Genomic DNA, 14,319 nt, shown 5'->3' on the forward strand with positions numbered 1-14,319 from the left:
GATTGGATGGTTGTGGTTTACTATTGCTTTGATGTCATGTGATTGACAGGTTGTCCCGAGCCAGTTAACACATCATCACAGAAGAAATGACGGTGGAAGAAGGAGGGGAAGTTATTTTGATTTTGATTGTGAGGTTAGGGCACATGATTTAAAAAAAATCATGATGTGCATGGATAAATCATTTATAATAAACAAATTCTCAATTTTGATTTTATTGCGACTTTAAATGCTTTAGCAAAGCCTTTTACATTAAATTGATAACAGTAAATTCTCAACCTTTTTTACTCCAAGCCTCTCCTTTGTCGCAATATTTGGAGACCCTCCTATCTAAGCTGATATGTACCTTTGGTACTATTACTATTGTAATAAATACAAATAACTAAAAAATATAATGTCAGATTAAAGTTGTATATCTTTTACTTTTAGTTTCTAAAATAATTGTAATTAAGAGTATATTAACTCATTGGGGCCCTTGGAAGTTTGCCCACTGTGTGCTTGAAATATCACTCTCTTTTTTCATCTGAAAAGTAACTCACATTACCTTTTTAAAAAGGTAACTCAAATATTAATTTGGAAATGTATTAAGTAATGCGTTATTTTACTCGTTGCACAAGAAAAGTAATGTTATTACGTAACGCACGTTATTTATAACGCGTTATCCCCAACACTGGTCTTCTGACTAGAATGCCACACTCAATATGGCGGAATGATGACGCCAATACCAACGTCACAGCTGGTCAAAGTTCATTTGCATTTTCCCGGGAAAACGATCTGACGTTCTAATCCACATGACCTCGTGTGTATTTTATATTTAAATCAGGTCTTGGGCCCCGCGTGTACGTGAGAGGTAAGCTTTGTAAATCACTTTGACCACCAATAAAATTATTTTACTCTAACGTCTGTAAAACACAACGTTTATTTGACACAACTAAACTCAACCGCACAATAAACATGCAAAAATAAAATGCAGTAAGGAGTTAAGCAGTCGATTGTCATAATCAGTTAACAAATAGGTTATAACGGATAGACAATATGCAGCATCGTATTTATGATTTAAAAGTTGCCTTTATCATGATTTTACCAACAATATTGCTTTGTGTGAGTAATATGTGAGTTTAAACTTCACATTAAAAGTAATGCATTTATGCAAAATATATTTTGACATTTCTTTTGGGAATTATAAGGACATATTTTTCTTTGTTTACTCAGCATTTTCCAGTATTTGCGGAATGTAAATGATGTTGCTCTCTAGTCTACAAAAGTTTCACTGCAATCTCCTGTGTTCAGAGCCCACATAGGGTGTGAATAGACCACTTGTCCTGTATCATTACATAACAAAACAAGTTTCTGACAACTAAATGCCCAATAGCAAGAGATTTACAAAGTGTCTGAAACATGCAATCATTCCAGCCCACCTTTATAAGGTCCGATTAAACACAATACCCACACTTTCACTGTGTGCAGCCATGGAGAAGATAACAGAGAAGATACTGCTGGAGAAAAGCTCTCCAAAGACAAACAAACTGGACCAGATCAAGACCCTCAAGTAAGAATTTGTGATTTCAAGGCACACTATGATGCGTTTTGGTCTGTCAGTCAAAAGTATTTTTTTAAATAATAATTACAATTCTTTTGTCTAATGCTAACAAAGGCTGCATTTATTTGAGGAAAAATACAGTAAAACAGCAATATTGTGAAATGTATTCCTGCGATGTCATTACTCCAATCTTCAGTGTCACATGATCCTTCAGAAATCGTTCTAATATGTTGAAAGAAACATAATTATCGTCAGCGTTGAAAACCGTTTTTGTGGAAACTGCAATATACTACCTTTTAAAAGTTTGGGGTAAATAAGTATTAAAATAAAATGTATTCAACAAGTATGTGTTAAATTGATTCAAGTGACAGTAAAGCCATTTATAATGTTACAAAAGATTTCTATTTCAAATGCTGTTCTTTGAACTTTCTATTAATCAAAGAATCCGAAAAAAAAACCATCAGAGTTTCCACAAAAGTATTAAGCAGCAAAACAGTTTTCAACATTGTATCAATAAGAGCTATTATTAATAATTGAGCACAAATAATAATTAATAATAACTGAGCAGTGATTCAGCATATTATACTGAGTAATGATGCTGAAAATTCAACTTTGCCATCACAGGAATAAATTACATTTTAAAAAACAGATATGTTAAAATGTTATGATATGTATTTTTGTATTTATTTATGTATAAAATGTATTTTTGATCAAATAAATTCAGCCTTTGTGAGCAGAAAAGACTGAGCTATCAAAAAAAAAAATCTTAATTTGACAGCCAGTGTATTAAAAGAATAAAGATAACTATTTGAATGTCCTTACTAGGTTAAAAACGTAATTTTCTGAAATATATGATCTTATATATGCATGCATTCTCCGCTCAGTCTCTCACGCATGGGTCTGAAGAGCTCGGATCTGCCTGTGCCTCTGCTGTCGAAACTGTGTAGTCTAGAGCAGTTGGATTTGTCTGGGAACATGTTGCAGGAGATTCCCAAAGGCCTCTGTCTCCCATGCCTGAAGATCCTGAACTGCTCAAACAACGATATGGAGGATGTGACATCACTGGAAGCCCTGAGAAACATCGAAGAACTTAGACTAGAGGACAACCTCTACCTCACAGTGAGAATCACACTTTGAAATTCAACCCTCATATTTATTTGAAATCAGAGCATCATCAGTGGCGTTTGTTGACACTATCGATTTTGCTGTCTCTATAAATTGTTCAATTATTTTTTTTAGGTCAATGATGAACACAAAGTGATCTTCCTGTTACCCAGACTGAGGATGTTCAATGGGAAGGATATCAGCTCTACGGCCCATCATATTCGTCATGGGAGCACTGAGATCCTCAGGAAGAGGGTGAGAACTGACTTTTACACGTATCAATATCATTTTCACCCATTGCTCTGTTTACACCTGGTATTAAGATTTTGGTCGATCGGATCACAAGTAGACGAGGGAGACACATTCCCGTTTACACCTGGTGTTTTAATCCGTCTCTTTTGTCCACTTTCAACCACTTCTGTCCTGATTTCTCCGAGAGGAGGCTCTATGGGCGGGAAAATGTTTTTTTAGATCTTTCAATTTAATGGACAAAATACTGTAAGCTTGTGCAATTTACATATGAACACGACCGGAGACGACGGAAAATAAATACGGAGAGCATCAGCTTTAGTTTCTGCTCTGACAGTCGTAAGACCAGCCGAACGCTGTGAGTGTGTGTTAGAAATCAGGAATGTTGAGAGAACATTGTTCTTGATACGTTTTTTATCTTCAAACCAAATTTGGGTTTCCAGCCGACAAAGCTTAAATCCCGTCTGGCTCGCGTGCTATCCATAATCTCCACACATTAGGTCAGTAGGCGGAGAGTAGACGTCTTTTGTTGCTGTTTGAACACATTCGACCACATGAGCGTTCACACTACGGAAGCAATCAGTTCTAATGCATTTTCGACTCTGGAAGTGGTCGAAAGTGGACAAGCTCAAAACTTTTTAGAGCTCATTTACGCCTGTATTTAGAGTTGTGATCTGATCGACCGAAATCCATCATAATACCAAGTATAAACAGGGCCTATGGGATATTTCTGTCTGTTTTTTGTTATTGTTCACTTCAGTTAGTTTGTATATTTTAAAGATCCCATGAAACTGGTATATTATTTCTTCATTGTTTTTCGACCACCTTCAGGTGATTGGTTTGTGGGAACGAAGCTTCAGTCTCCCTGATCCTGTTACGGCACAGAGTCTGGCTGCTGTCGAGAAGAGTTTTGTCAATGCCGCCTACAGCCAAATCAAATACGGCCCCAGTTCCTTGAGTGTTTACACAAAGTTTAGGGTCGGTACTCTTGTGTGTTTATTGCGTTCACTGGGTCCTCCTGACGCAGATTTTTGCATTAATAGAGCCTCTATATTTTTGTGTCTCTATGGTTGCATTTTAACTATTTTTTTTTTGCTTTTTAAGCTTGAAATGATTGCAAAGGAATATTTGAAGTCACTGACCTGCAGTGAAGAAGGAAGCAAAGTCCAAGACGTTACTCCAACAAAGGAGAATGAGGTAAAGACGGTGGCCCAATTTTTTCGATTTAAAGCCAAATCAAATCAAAATATTAATGGTACAGTTTAATGAACCTTTTGACAAAATATAATCATACACACACGTGTCTTACCTGGTCACATTCAGTTTTGAATGACATCATTATTTAAATTATAGCATATTTTCAATTCAAAATGGTGAAATTACAATGAAAAAGGTGCATCACTGTATGCTACTGTGGGTCGTTAAACATATCCACTTATCACGCACGCACTCTTTCACTGTAAAAACTAAAAGCGTTGCTTTGGTATTCACACTCGTCTTCAGTGAAAAGTAAGCCCCGCCTTCTGTGATCTGATTGGCCATCATTTTGACGAGCGCTGTTAAACTGCTCAGGCAGACCAGCCTAAAATGTAACTTTTTAACTGTCTGTCATCCTAACAACAAACAGAGAGAGCAGCATTAAGAAATATCATATAATGGTGGGGACAATTTGTCCATTTCCAATTATTGGAGGGGACGTTTCCCCCTTAATGCCTTTAGTGGTTACAGTCCTGATTCAGAGTTTAATCTCCATAAATATATCTAGTTGTAAAGCTAATGCAAGGGCTAGAAATCAATTAATCTTTTGCATCGGATGCAATGAATCCTCGTCATCATGTAATGGAGTGCACAGTTTACGGTTGCATAGCAACAACAGACACTACGGGAGCGCAAGCGCTTGTGGAAACAAGGAGAAAGCAACACAGCCCTTAAAATAGTCTCAGTATAAACACTTAGTATAGGAGTACTTTAGTGATTCAGGATAAGACAAAAATACGGTTTTGAAAATGGATTCATGATGTACTCGCTCGTTACATAAATGTTGTAAATTTTTCAAAAACAAAAAGTTATTGAATTTATTATAATAATAATAATGATAATAAGAAGAAGTAAATAAGGACGTGAAAAATACACATTATTATTATTAAAACTATGTATGCAATATACATTCAAAAAAGACATTTCGCCCTTTTTTGGGGGTGGGGATGGTGGTGGTGGTGGGGGGTTAAGGGACCGGGATAATGGATAGGGGGTCGCTGACCCAAAAAAGGTTGAGAACAACTGCTCTAGGCTTTATAGAGATAAAATGATTTTTCCCATTCCAGGTGAGAAATGCATAGAAGATAAAGAACATGTATATTTAATTGTTTTACACAACACAGACTCCTACAAGGAGAAAGACTCGTGACCTTGGTGGTAACAGTAGCACAAGTCCTCAGAAAAGAACCCGAAACAACACCGAGGTTTCTGCAGAGGCCAGTCCACGAAAGTCAAGTCGCTTGGCGAGTGCAGCTCCAGTGGAGGCTAGTCCACGAAAATCCACTCGAGTGCTGAGCACTCCACAGAAAACTGACCCTATACTGTCCAGCCCCAGAAAGCATGCCAGAATGACCAGCATGGACACTCCAGAGGGAAGTCCAAGGAAATCAAGCCGCCTGGAAAATATTTCTCACAAAGTTGTTAGCAAAACTGAAAGCCCCAGAAAAGCATCTAAGAGGCCAGACATCTCTACGCCCACATCAAGGCCGGTGAAATCTGAGAGTCCGATGAAAACGGCTAAAGATCAGACTACAGCTCAACAAAGCAAACAGACCACTGCCAACACTCCTCGGAAAACTACCAGAGTCAAACTCCGTGTTCCTCAGGTGGGTCAAAGACATGGCGCTTATTTTTTTCTTTGTTTTTGGGATCTACTAGAATGGGTTTTTATGCTTGAATGTTCAAAAACACATTATTTTTTCACATATTTTACATTATTGCAGCATCTTTCTTCCCGGTCTGTCAGTAACGCTCAGTTTAGTTAATACTGTAGGATAGTTAATAGTTAAAGGATACATTAACAATTACTTGAATATAAATCATCTATGATGAGAAAGTCAGATTATAAGAAAAAACACTTCATTAGAAGAATAAAAATCTTGAAAACCTTAAGTAGTTTTAAGTATTTTTCAGCATTTATTACTTTAAGTTATTTGTTTTAAAACAAAAGCATTTTTTTAAACATTTGGTTAAAATTTAAATTGAGAACTTTTTATACCAAATTAAAGTCATGTGTTGACCAACATGCAGAAAAAAATGCAGATAATTTGACCTTTTTTGTGACAAGGTTGGATTAGGTTGTAAAACATCACGTGGCTTCGCATTGGTGGCATTTAATTATATTTATTAATACATACATAAATAATTTCTGATATTTGTAAAATAGTTGTTGAATATATTTAGTCATGTTTTTGAGGTGTAATTAAAATTTGGCATTACAGTTACTTTTTGCTTAGACCACATGGCATTTTTAGAGTCATCAAATAAAAACATGAATCCAAAACATGTTTTGTAAACTAATTTTTTCCCCCCTCATTATTTTATCTCAGACACTCCTATTTGTTGTTTTTGAACTTTAATCAGCTTTCTGACCGTGGTTTTGGTTATCTCAGATTATTGTATTTACATGTCTATTGCCACTGAATCACTTTTAAGTTTGGGTTTCCTATTGTTGCATTTACTGTATTTGTATTCAGTTTACTGTTGATTGCTCATCACACGGTCATTAGCGCATCGTTAATGTGCGTCTCTCTCCCCTGCCGCTCCAGGAGCCGGTGAGTCTGCAGCCGTTCCATGTCCTGCAGTGTCACAGTCGACAGGACAGTCCAGACGACTTCAGCACGCAGCTTTGGGCCTGTGCTTTTGAGCCGCCGCAGGAATGCAGTGGTGGTGGTGAGTGCTGTCAAGTCATTCAATGAAATGAAATCAGCTGCGCTGTATGCTTGAATGTCTTTTTAATCTGATATGTCTGCCATTGCTTTTAATCTGTTAGATCTAAGAGACGGGTCTCGGACAGTTGCCACATGTGGAGGGGAAACTTTGTGTGTGATTGACTGTGAATCAGGACATGTGCTGAAGAAATACAAGGTTCCTGGTGAGGTGAGTGCAAAGAAGTTCTGTACAATACCGTCCGTCTCTTTCCACCAGGTTTTATGTATCACATAAATGAGACATGGAATACACTGGCTATTCAGACAATCATATCTCAGTACTTCTGTCTGTATAATACAGTATGTACGTGTGCACAGTATGGAAATATTCCATATGCATTTAATACCTGAGTTCAGTTCAGTATTCAACAGAGCAGACTTTGAGAAATATTTTTCCCACAATGCAATTCACTCAACTTGATGGTCCATTTGTAATGAATATACTAGAGAGATTTTCATCATAACCAATACTGATTATTTGAATGTTTATTTAATATTTTACTTCTGTTTTTGTTCAATTTCATATCACAACCAAAAAAAAAACAGCACCTTTTTTTTTGTTATAACAAAAACAACTACAACAACGATAAAATGATCAACAGGCAAAATAAATCTAATGTTTTCAAGGGAGTTGATCAGATTTAAATAATTGTTATCGTTCAGTTTAAACTACAGTTTACAGTTAAGCTAAGGAATAAGGGAATACATTTTCAGGAAAGCAACAATCAAAACAGAAAATATTAATTAAATTACATTTGAGTCTTAAGAATGGCATGTTAAAAAAATGATTAATATTATAAATAGCAGTTTTGCATGCAATTCTTGAAATGTTAATTGATCGATCCCATATTACCAAATTAATATCTGATAAAGGACATTTTTGGTAAAACCAATTATCTATCAATCTCTAGAGCATACTGGAAGTTATTAGGTTATTACTGAAATGTATGCTTATGGCACTTTTCCACTGCATGGTACGGCTTGCCTCGGTACGGCTCACTTGTGGCGCTTTTCCACTGCATGGTACGGTACGGTACGGCTCGCTTCGGCTCGCTTTAAATGGTACTAGCTCTGTTGAGGTTCCAAGCGTACCGTACCGATACTAAAATGTGACGTGGAAGCACTGTAGATCACTGATTGGTCAGACAGACAGAATTGTCACTACCAGCGTCATTGTATTTGCGAGACATCAAACCCGCTAGTTTTAAATAGCCAGTAACAGCCACCGCTGTAGCACCTGTTTTAAAACTACTTACTAGATGAAAAAAAACGTCCAAAAAAGAAATGGCTGAATCGGTGTCAGTGGACGAGAAGCGCAGACGTTCCTCTTGTTAGTTGCCGAGGAGCGGATAAACTATAACGATCAGTCATAATCCCACCCACTTTGAAGCGGTACTAACTGCAGTGGAAAAGAAACCGAGCTAAAGCGAACTGAGCCGTGCCGCGCCGAGCCGAGTCGTACCACGCAATGGAAAAGCGAAGCGAGCCGAACCGAGCCGCGCCGAGCCGAACCGTACTGAGCCGTACCGAGCCGTACCATGCAGTGGAAAAGCGCCATTACTGATCCCTTATCCTTTTTTAATACAGTGTATACAGTACTGTATTCCATTGTGAACAGCCACTGAAAAATCTATTTCTATTTTCTTTGGTTTGATGTCACAGAATCCAACCTAGCCTGTGTGCATCCAATGCCTGTACATTCAGTGTTGCATTCCCTGTTGTCTTGTAGGAGTTCTTCTCGCTAGCATGGTCCACTGTGCTGATGTCCAGAACAGGAGGCTCTACCCGACCCTGTAATGTCCTGGCTGCTGGGGGAAAGAGGGGTCTTGTAAAGCTCATCCATCCCCGAGTCAACCTGGCGTTCGGAGAGTTTCGTGCCAGTCGGCGTGCCATTTCCATTATGCGCTTCAGTCCACGCAACGCTAGCTTTCTCTTCAGTGAGTGAAATAAACCATTAATACATTAGGGGCTTTCACCGGAGGAACGTTTTCATAGTTCCTATAACTATTGGCATAAGTACTGCCACTGCAGGAACTGGGAACGATTTTAGTTATAGGAATGCCTTTTGGGGGAACTAAATTAGCTCCTACTTCAGATTAGGGTCTAACCAGCACTATAGGAACTGCTAGTGACGTTGATTGGCCGACGCATGGCATACGAAAGACCAGCACACGCCATTTAATGACAGACACAGTGGCTGTGGCCTGAGGCCTCAGAGAGGCATTTATTAACACAAATAAAACAACACCTGGTGGTGGTTGAGGAGAGATCCCCTGATATGATTTTAAAGCGCTTTGGGGGTACAGTAGTACATATGAAAGCGCTATATAAATGCATCATTCATTCATTCATTCAATAAAAATGTCCGAAAAGGAAGAAAGTGTCCAAGGGGAAAAAGTGATTCCCTCTTCATTCTGGGATGCGAGGCTTCTGTAGCACTAGCAGCTCTGTTTCCCTGGGACCGCAGCGTTTGAGGGGTGGGGCAGCCCGCTTCCTGTTCGGGGGTACAGGTCCATCCCCTCTTCCCTCCTAGGCCTACGAGGACACCAGCGTGCATATGCACGGGAAAAAGAGAGCGGTCTCTCGAGGAGAGGTGTACTCTGCATTTAACAGCGGCGGTGACAAGGTTTCATTTACTTCAGGTGTGATTCATCAAACGTCACCAGTCCTGGTTGTTACAGCGCCCCTTCTCTCTCTCTCACACCCACTACAGTCGGGAACCTGGCAGAGGGCGGCAATTTAAGGGACGCTGAAGTCCAGGCACTTCACAACATATATGCTACGGAGTTGTTGAATGCTGCGCTTAAATTAAGTAATCGTCGGCAGGCTTACGTCGCCTCAGAGTTCCTACTGGCGGTGCGAATGTAACCGGGAAAATGGCCATAGGGGAACACATTGCCACCAATGGTCTCTAAGATCAACTTAGGCTTACAATGCTTTTGGGAAACGCACCCCTGATGGCTAGTTCCTATAACTGAGTTTCTAACTACCCGGTGCAAAAGCCCCTAATGTGACTAATCGAATAGACTGAATAACAACTTATTTGAGCTATATAGACACAACTAAAAATCACTTTGTTTCTATTTACAGCTGGAACGTATGAAAACAAGATCTTTTTGTGGGACATTGGTGGACTGGATCGTGATTACAACTTTAAAATCAGGTTATTTATTATTTATTGTCCAGTAAATTGTATGCTGCATTTATGTTCAAAAGCATTTACATTTAATTTTTAAACTCTACCCCACTTGTCCATAACTGTTGAATTTCTCATGTTACCCACAGTAAGCTGCTGGTCCTGGAGACGTGCTCCACTCCTCTGCATGTCTCTCTGCTCCCCGCGTCTCCAGACACACACCTTCTCTCGGCCTGTGATGACGGGCTGTATGTCTTTGACATCCAGCTCAGTAAAAACACACAGAAGAGGTTTGAGATTTCCATCAGTTCAGAAATTATCATCCCTCTGCTGATTAATCTGTGCGGCAAAGAAAAAAAGTTTCTTTATTGAAATTTACTTTGCTTTTATTTTCAGAAATGAGGAGATGGAGGTTGTGTTTCCAATTTACAAGAAAAACGACAAGAAAAACAACTACCGGACTATTGACGGACTAAGCTTCCTCTCAGACGATATAGTGGGTGAGTAAATAATAAGCAAAGTACAGGACTAGTTGACCAAATAATACATTGAATGTATAATGTATATTTTAAATATAAAAGTAGATTTATTAATTATTAATATTACTTTAATACTTGTGTATATATATATATATATATATATATATAATTTTTTTTTAATGATTAATAATTGTTATTATACCATGGTCTGGGTGAATACTCGATTCTGATTGGCTGCAGGGTGTCCGTTAAAAAGTGATAGAGGACACCTAGTAAAGTAGTTCTGGTGAAACTGCCTGTTTACCATTCGAAATTAATAAATAAATGCGCTGCCTACAACAGCTGTGAGTAACCATAGCAACATGCAGTCAAAGTATCGTTAACAATTTGCTCTATCAAAACAAACATCTAACGTTAGTTAGATATTACATAGCCTACTAATACAACAATGAGGGACTTCGTTATTTCTTTTAACATTTATGGAGAATATGACAACTTTGACGACTGGGATGCTGCTGCAGAAAGAAAAAATGTAAATAAAACGGAGAAACGACACAAAGAGATAACACCGGGAGAATTGAATCAAACAGAAGACGAAAAAGATGAGATCAACAGGAAAAAAAATATGAAATGGGCAGTAAATACACTCAGAGACTTTATTGTTCAAAAAGAAATGGACTCCAGCTTTGAAAATTACCGCTGCTGCTCTGAATGAGACCCTGCGGGAGTTTTACTCAGCTGTCCAGACAACCAAGGCAGGAGGAGAGTACAGCGTGAAGAGTTCTACAAGCTGAGCGGACTATAAATATCTCCGGTTGCTAAATAAACCGTCAGGCAAGTTATTATTTGTAAAAACTAGATTTAGCCTAATTAAAATATAAACTAATGTTTTAAAAAAAAATATTTGGCAAGTGACCATGGTATAAGCGGGTTAATGCCCTCCGAGGTGTCCATTGTCAGGTTTTAATGGACTTGGGCGGAGGCAACCGTCATCCGCTGCGCTTCGGCCGGTTCACACCTCGCCGTCGTCCATTAAAACCTGACAATGGACACCTGGTCGGGCATTAACGTTAACCCTTACTTATTGATGTTTTTGTTGTTATTATTATTCACTAAATATATCATTATAAACATATTTGCAAAAAAATTCAAGGTCGTAATTTTTTTTCTGGACATTTTGTACCTGTAAATTGTACAATTGTGCCTTGTGCCTTGCTGGCTTATTCTCTTAGAAAGTGACTCTTAAAGGGTTATTTCACCCCAAAAGTCATCAATTACTTACCCACATGTTGTTCCAAACTTGTAAGAGTTTCGTTTTTCTTTTTCGTTCTTCAAAACACAAATGAAGATATTTTTAATGAAATCTGAAAGATTTCTGTCCCTATATTGACAGTCACTTTATCGCTTCAAAAAGTTCATAAAAAGATCGAAAAACTAATCGATATGAATTGAGTTGTTTAGTCCAATTTTTCTGAAGAGACAGAATCACTTTATATGATGAACAGATTGAATTTAGACTTTTATTCACACATTCCTCAACTCACACATCAGTTGTTTGACGTGTGAGAACCAATGAGGTTCATTCTTTGTAACGCTGCACGTTTGAGCTTCTGCAAGAATTCAATGAGGTTCATTCTCATTAGGTTTGTTCTCACATGTCAAGCAGGTTCGGTTGAGCTACTTTTTATGTTTACTACTACTTATGTTTTTATGTTAACATTTTATGTTTACTGATCAATTTTTAAATGTAAATAAAAGCCTATATTCAATCTGTGCATCATATCGATTCATATGGATTCGTTTTACAATCTCTTTTTGAAGCGTCAAAGTGACTGTCAAATCTCTCAGATCTCACCTAAAAGATCTTCATTTGTGTTCTGAAAATGAATGAAAGTCTTACGGGTTTGGAACGACATGTGAGAGTAATTAATGACAATTTTTTACTTTTTGGGTGAACTATTCCTTCAAAACGTTTTGTGGCCTTTATATTGAAGGCACTAATAATGGTTGTCATTTCTCCTCCTAGCGTCCAAGAGCCACATGCAGGGCTCTATCTACCTGTGGAGCTGGAGAGCCACACGGGCATCTTGGAATGGCAGAAAGAAAGAGGTGGCAGCTGTTGTTCTGGCAGAGCTGCAGTGGTCCAGCACTGAGATCCCATATCTGTCTCTAGGCACCTGTCCAGGTATTTGTTGTTGGGTGTATAAATATGCAGTTTAAAGTTTAAATATGCAGAATCTGTCTGGGCAGTACTCATTAATAATGTACCAATCACTGGTGAGATTTGTATGCATATTTGCAGAAAATCTAAAGGAAAAACTGATGTGTGGTTGTTTTTTCTTGTAGGTTATGGTTATGTGGTGTGTGGGGATGATCAAGGCAGACTATGGATGTACCATATCACAGACACCATGATGGAAAACTTCAAGAGTGGAAAAATGATTTCAGCCACTGAGGTAAGTTAACCATTGCTGGGTTAGCGATACGGTACGGATTTAATGATAATATTTTAGGGCATTCACTGAAAAAAATGGTGAACTATAAATAATAACGACCCAATGATCTGGTTTTATTAATATAGTCAAACATATTATTAAATATTGTTGAATCAACCTAAATGTGTTATTTTATACCAACAAAATTAATTTTTATGGGTTAAATCAGGTAAGCAATTGGTGTTTTGTTTGTCAAGTTTTTTCTCAATAAAATCTCTCAAAATAATTTTGTTAGCTACATTTTAGACACACTAAATCTTTTAAGAAAGTGTCAACATGTCAACTCTAAGGAGTGATTGTTGTTTATGGTTGTATACAGAGCTCCTGGATCTCATTTTCCTCTTTTGCTCGTGTTATTTCAGGTGCTGGAGTGGCCGTCGCCGGTTCGACCGGGAATGGGTGCTTTAGAGGGGCCGTCTATTAACAGCATTGCCATGGATCCTGATCTAAATTACTTAGTTGCCCTTACTGACAAGAATATGGCTGTGGTTTGGAAGAGAGTGAATCACTGAGAAAAAAGAGATGTTCAGTTGCTGCCAGTATTTCTCCTTATTGCTTTGCATTTCTGAACTCGACTTGAACTGAGATGATTGTTTGAGGAGAGCAGGAGTTAAAAAGAAAATGAAGATTAAGATTTATGAAGTTTTTAAGACTTATTGTCTCAAAGAGACAGAGAAAGACTAATTTACCCATCGTGTAATTTGTTCCTTTTCCACTTTTACTAGTTTTATTAGGTTGAAGGCAATTGTTATTGCTAACTAATTCATATTTTTTTTCTTATTTTGGTCTTCACAAATATATATAAATTAAAGGGGACCTATTATGCCATTTTTCAAATTCTTAATTTTGTTTTGGGGTCTACTAGAAAAGATTTTCATAATTAAAGTTATAGTTAAAAAGTTCTGAAACAGTGACACTGATATTGAAAATAACTCCCTTTGGAGTGTCTTTGTGCTTTGTAACTTTGCAGGCTTAAACAGCAACATTACACACTAAAGAAAGTAAAACAGCGTAATAGAACCTCTTCAATTTCAGAGAAAAGATTGTCAGAAAAGAATGACAAAACAGGACTTTTTATATTTTGTTTTAATGAATAAACTGGTGTCATACACCGTTTTCTTATTTACACGACTCTCATTCATGCTTCACACTTAGTTGTAGGACATGTTCCCAATCTGACTAGTTGCTGAACTGATCCAGAGATACACACTTTGCCGAAGCAGATTGATTGGTTTGGAACTATATGTAACAGTGAAAGTTACTGATTTCTGCCTCTATAGCTCTCCATTGGTTGCACTGCATTTCCATATTTCACCATAGATGTACATTAGAAAAATGTGGGGTGCTGTTG

General features: G+C 37.8%; 1 protein-coding gene across 1 annotated transcript; it reads left to right on the top strand.

Moving 5' to 3' along the window:
- The first annotated feature begins 736 nt into the window (after positions 1–736).
- On the top strand, positions 737–14,094 carry lrwd1 (leucine-rich repeats and WD repeat domain containing 1). The gene is made up of 16 exons (XM_077206560.1): positions 737–847; positions 1,465–1,546; positions 2,422–2,656; positions 2,777–2,896; positions 3,722–3,868; positions 3,995–4,087; positions 5,272–5,754; positions 6,697–6,820; positions 6,921–7,027; positions 8,588–8,795; positions 9,949–10,021; positions 10,144–10,284; positions 10,391–10,494; positions 12,500–12,658; positions 12,820–12,929; positions 13,331–14,094. The coding sequence occupies exons 2-16, from the start codon at positions 1,467–1,469 to the stop codon at positions 13,478–13,480; spliced, it is 2,334 nt and encodes a 777-aa protein (XP_077062675.1). The 5' UTR covers positions 737–847; positions 1,465–1,466; the 3' UTR covers positions 13,481–14,094.
- Positions 14,095–14,319: the final 225 nt, after the last annotated feature.

This window comes from Siphateles boraxobius, unplaced genomic scaffold (genome assembly GCF_051911475.1).
Source record: "Siphateles boraxobius isolate OS27281-9 unplaced genomic scaffold, OSU_SipBor_1 56, whole genome shotgun sequence".
Taxonomy (NCBI): domain Eukaryota; kingdom Metazoa; phylum Chordata; class Actinopteri; order Cypriniformes; family Leuciscidae; genus Siphateles; species Siphateles boraxobius.

Coding starts and splice junctions, on each gene's coding strand:
- lrwd1 (XM_077206560.1), top strand. CDS start 1,467: ATGGAGAAGATAACAGAGAAGATACTGCTGGAGAAAAGCTCTCCAAAG. Junction 2,657..2,776: donor AGGACAACCTCTACCTCACA/GTGAGAATCACA, acceptor TATTTTTTTTAG/GTCAATGATGAACACAAAGT. Junction 3,869..3,994: donor GTGTTTACACAAAGTTTAGG/GTCGGTACTCTT, acceptor TTGCTTTTTAAG/CTTGAAATGATTGCAAAGGA.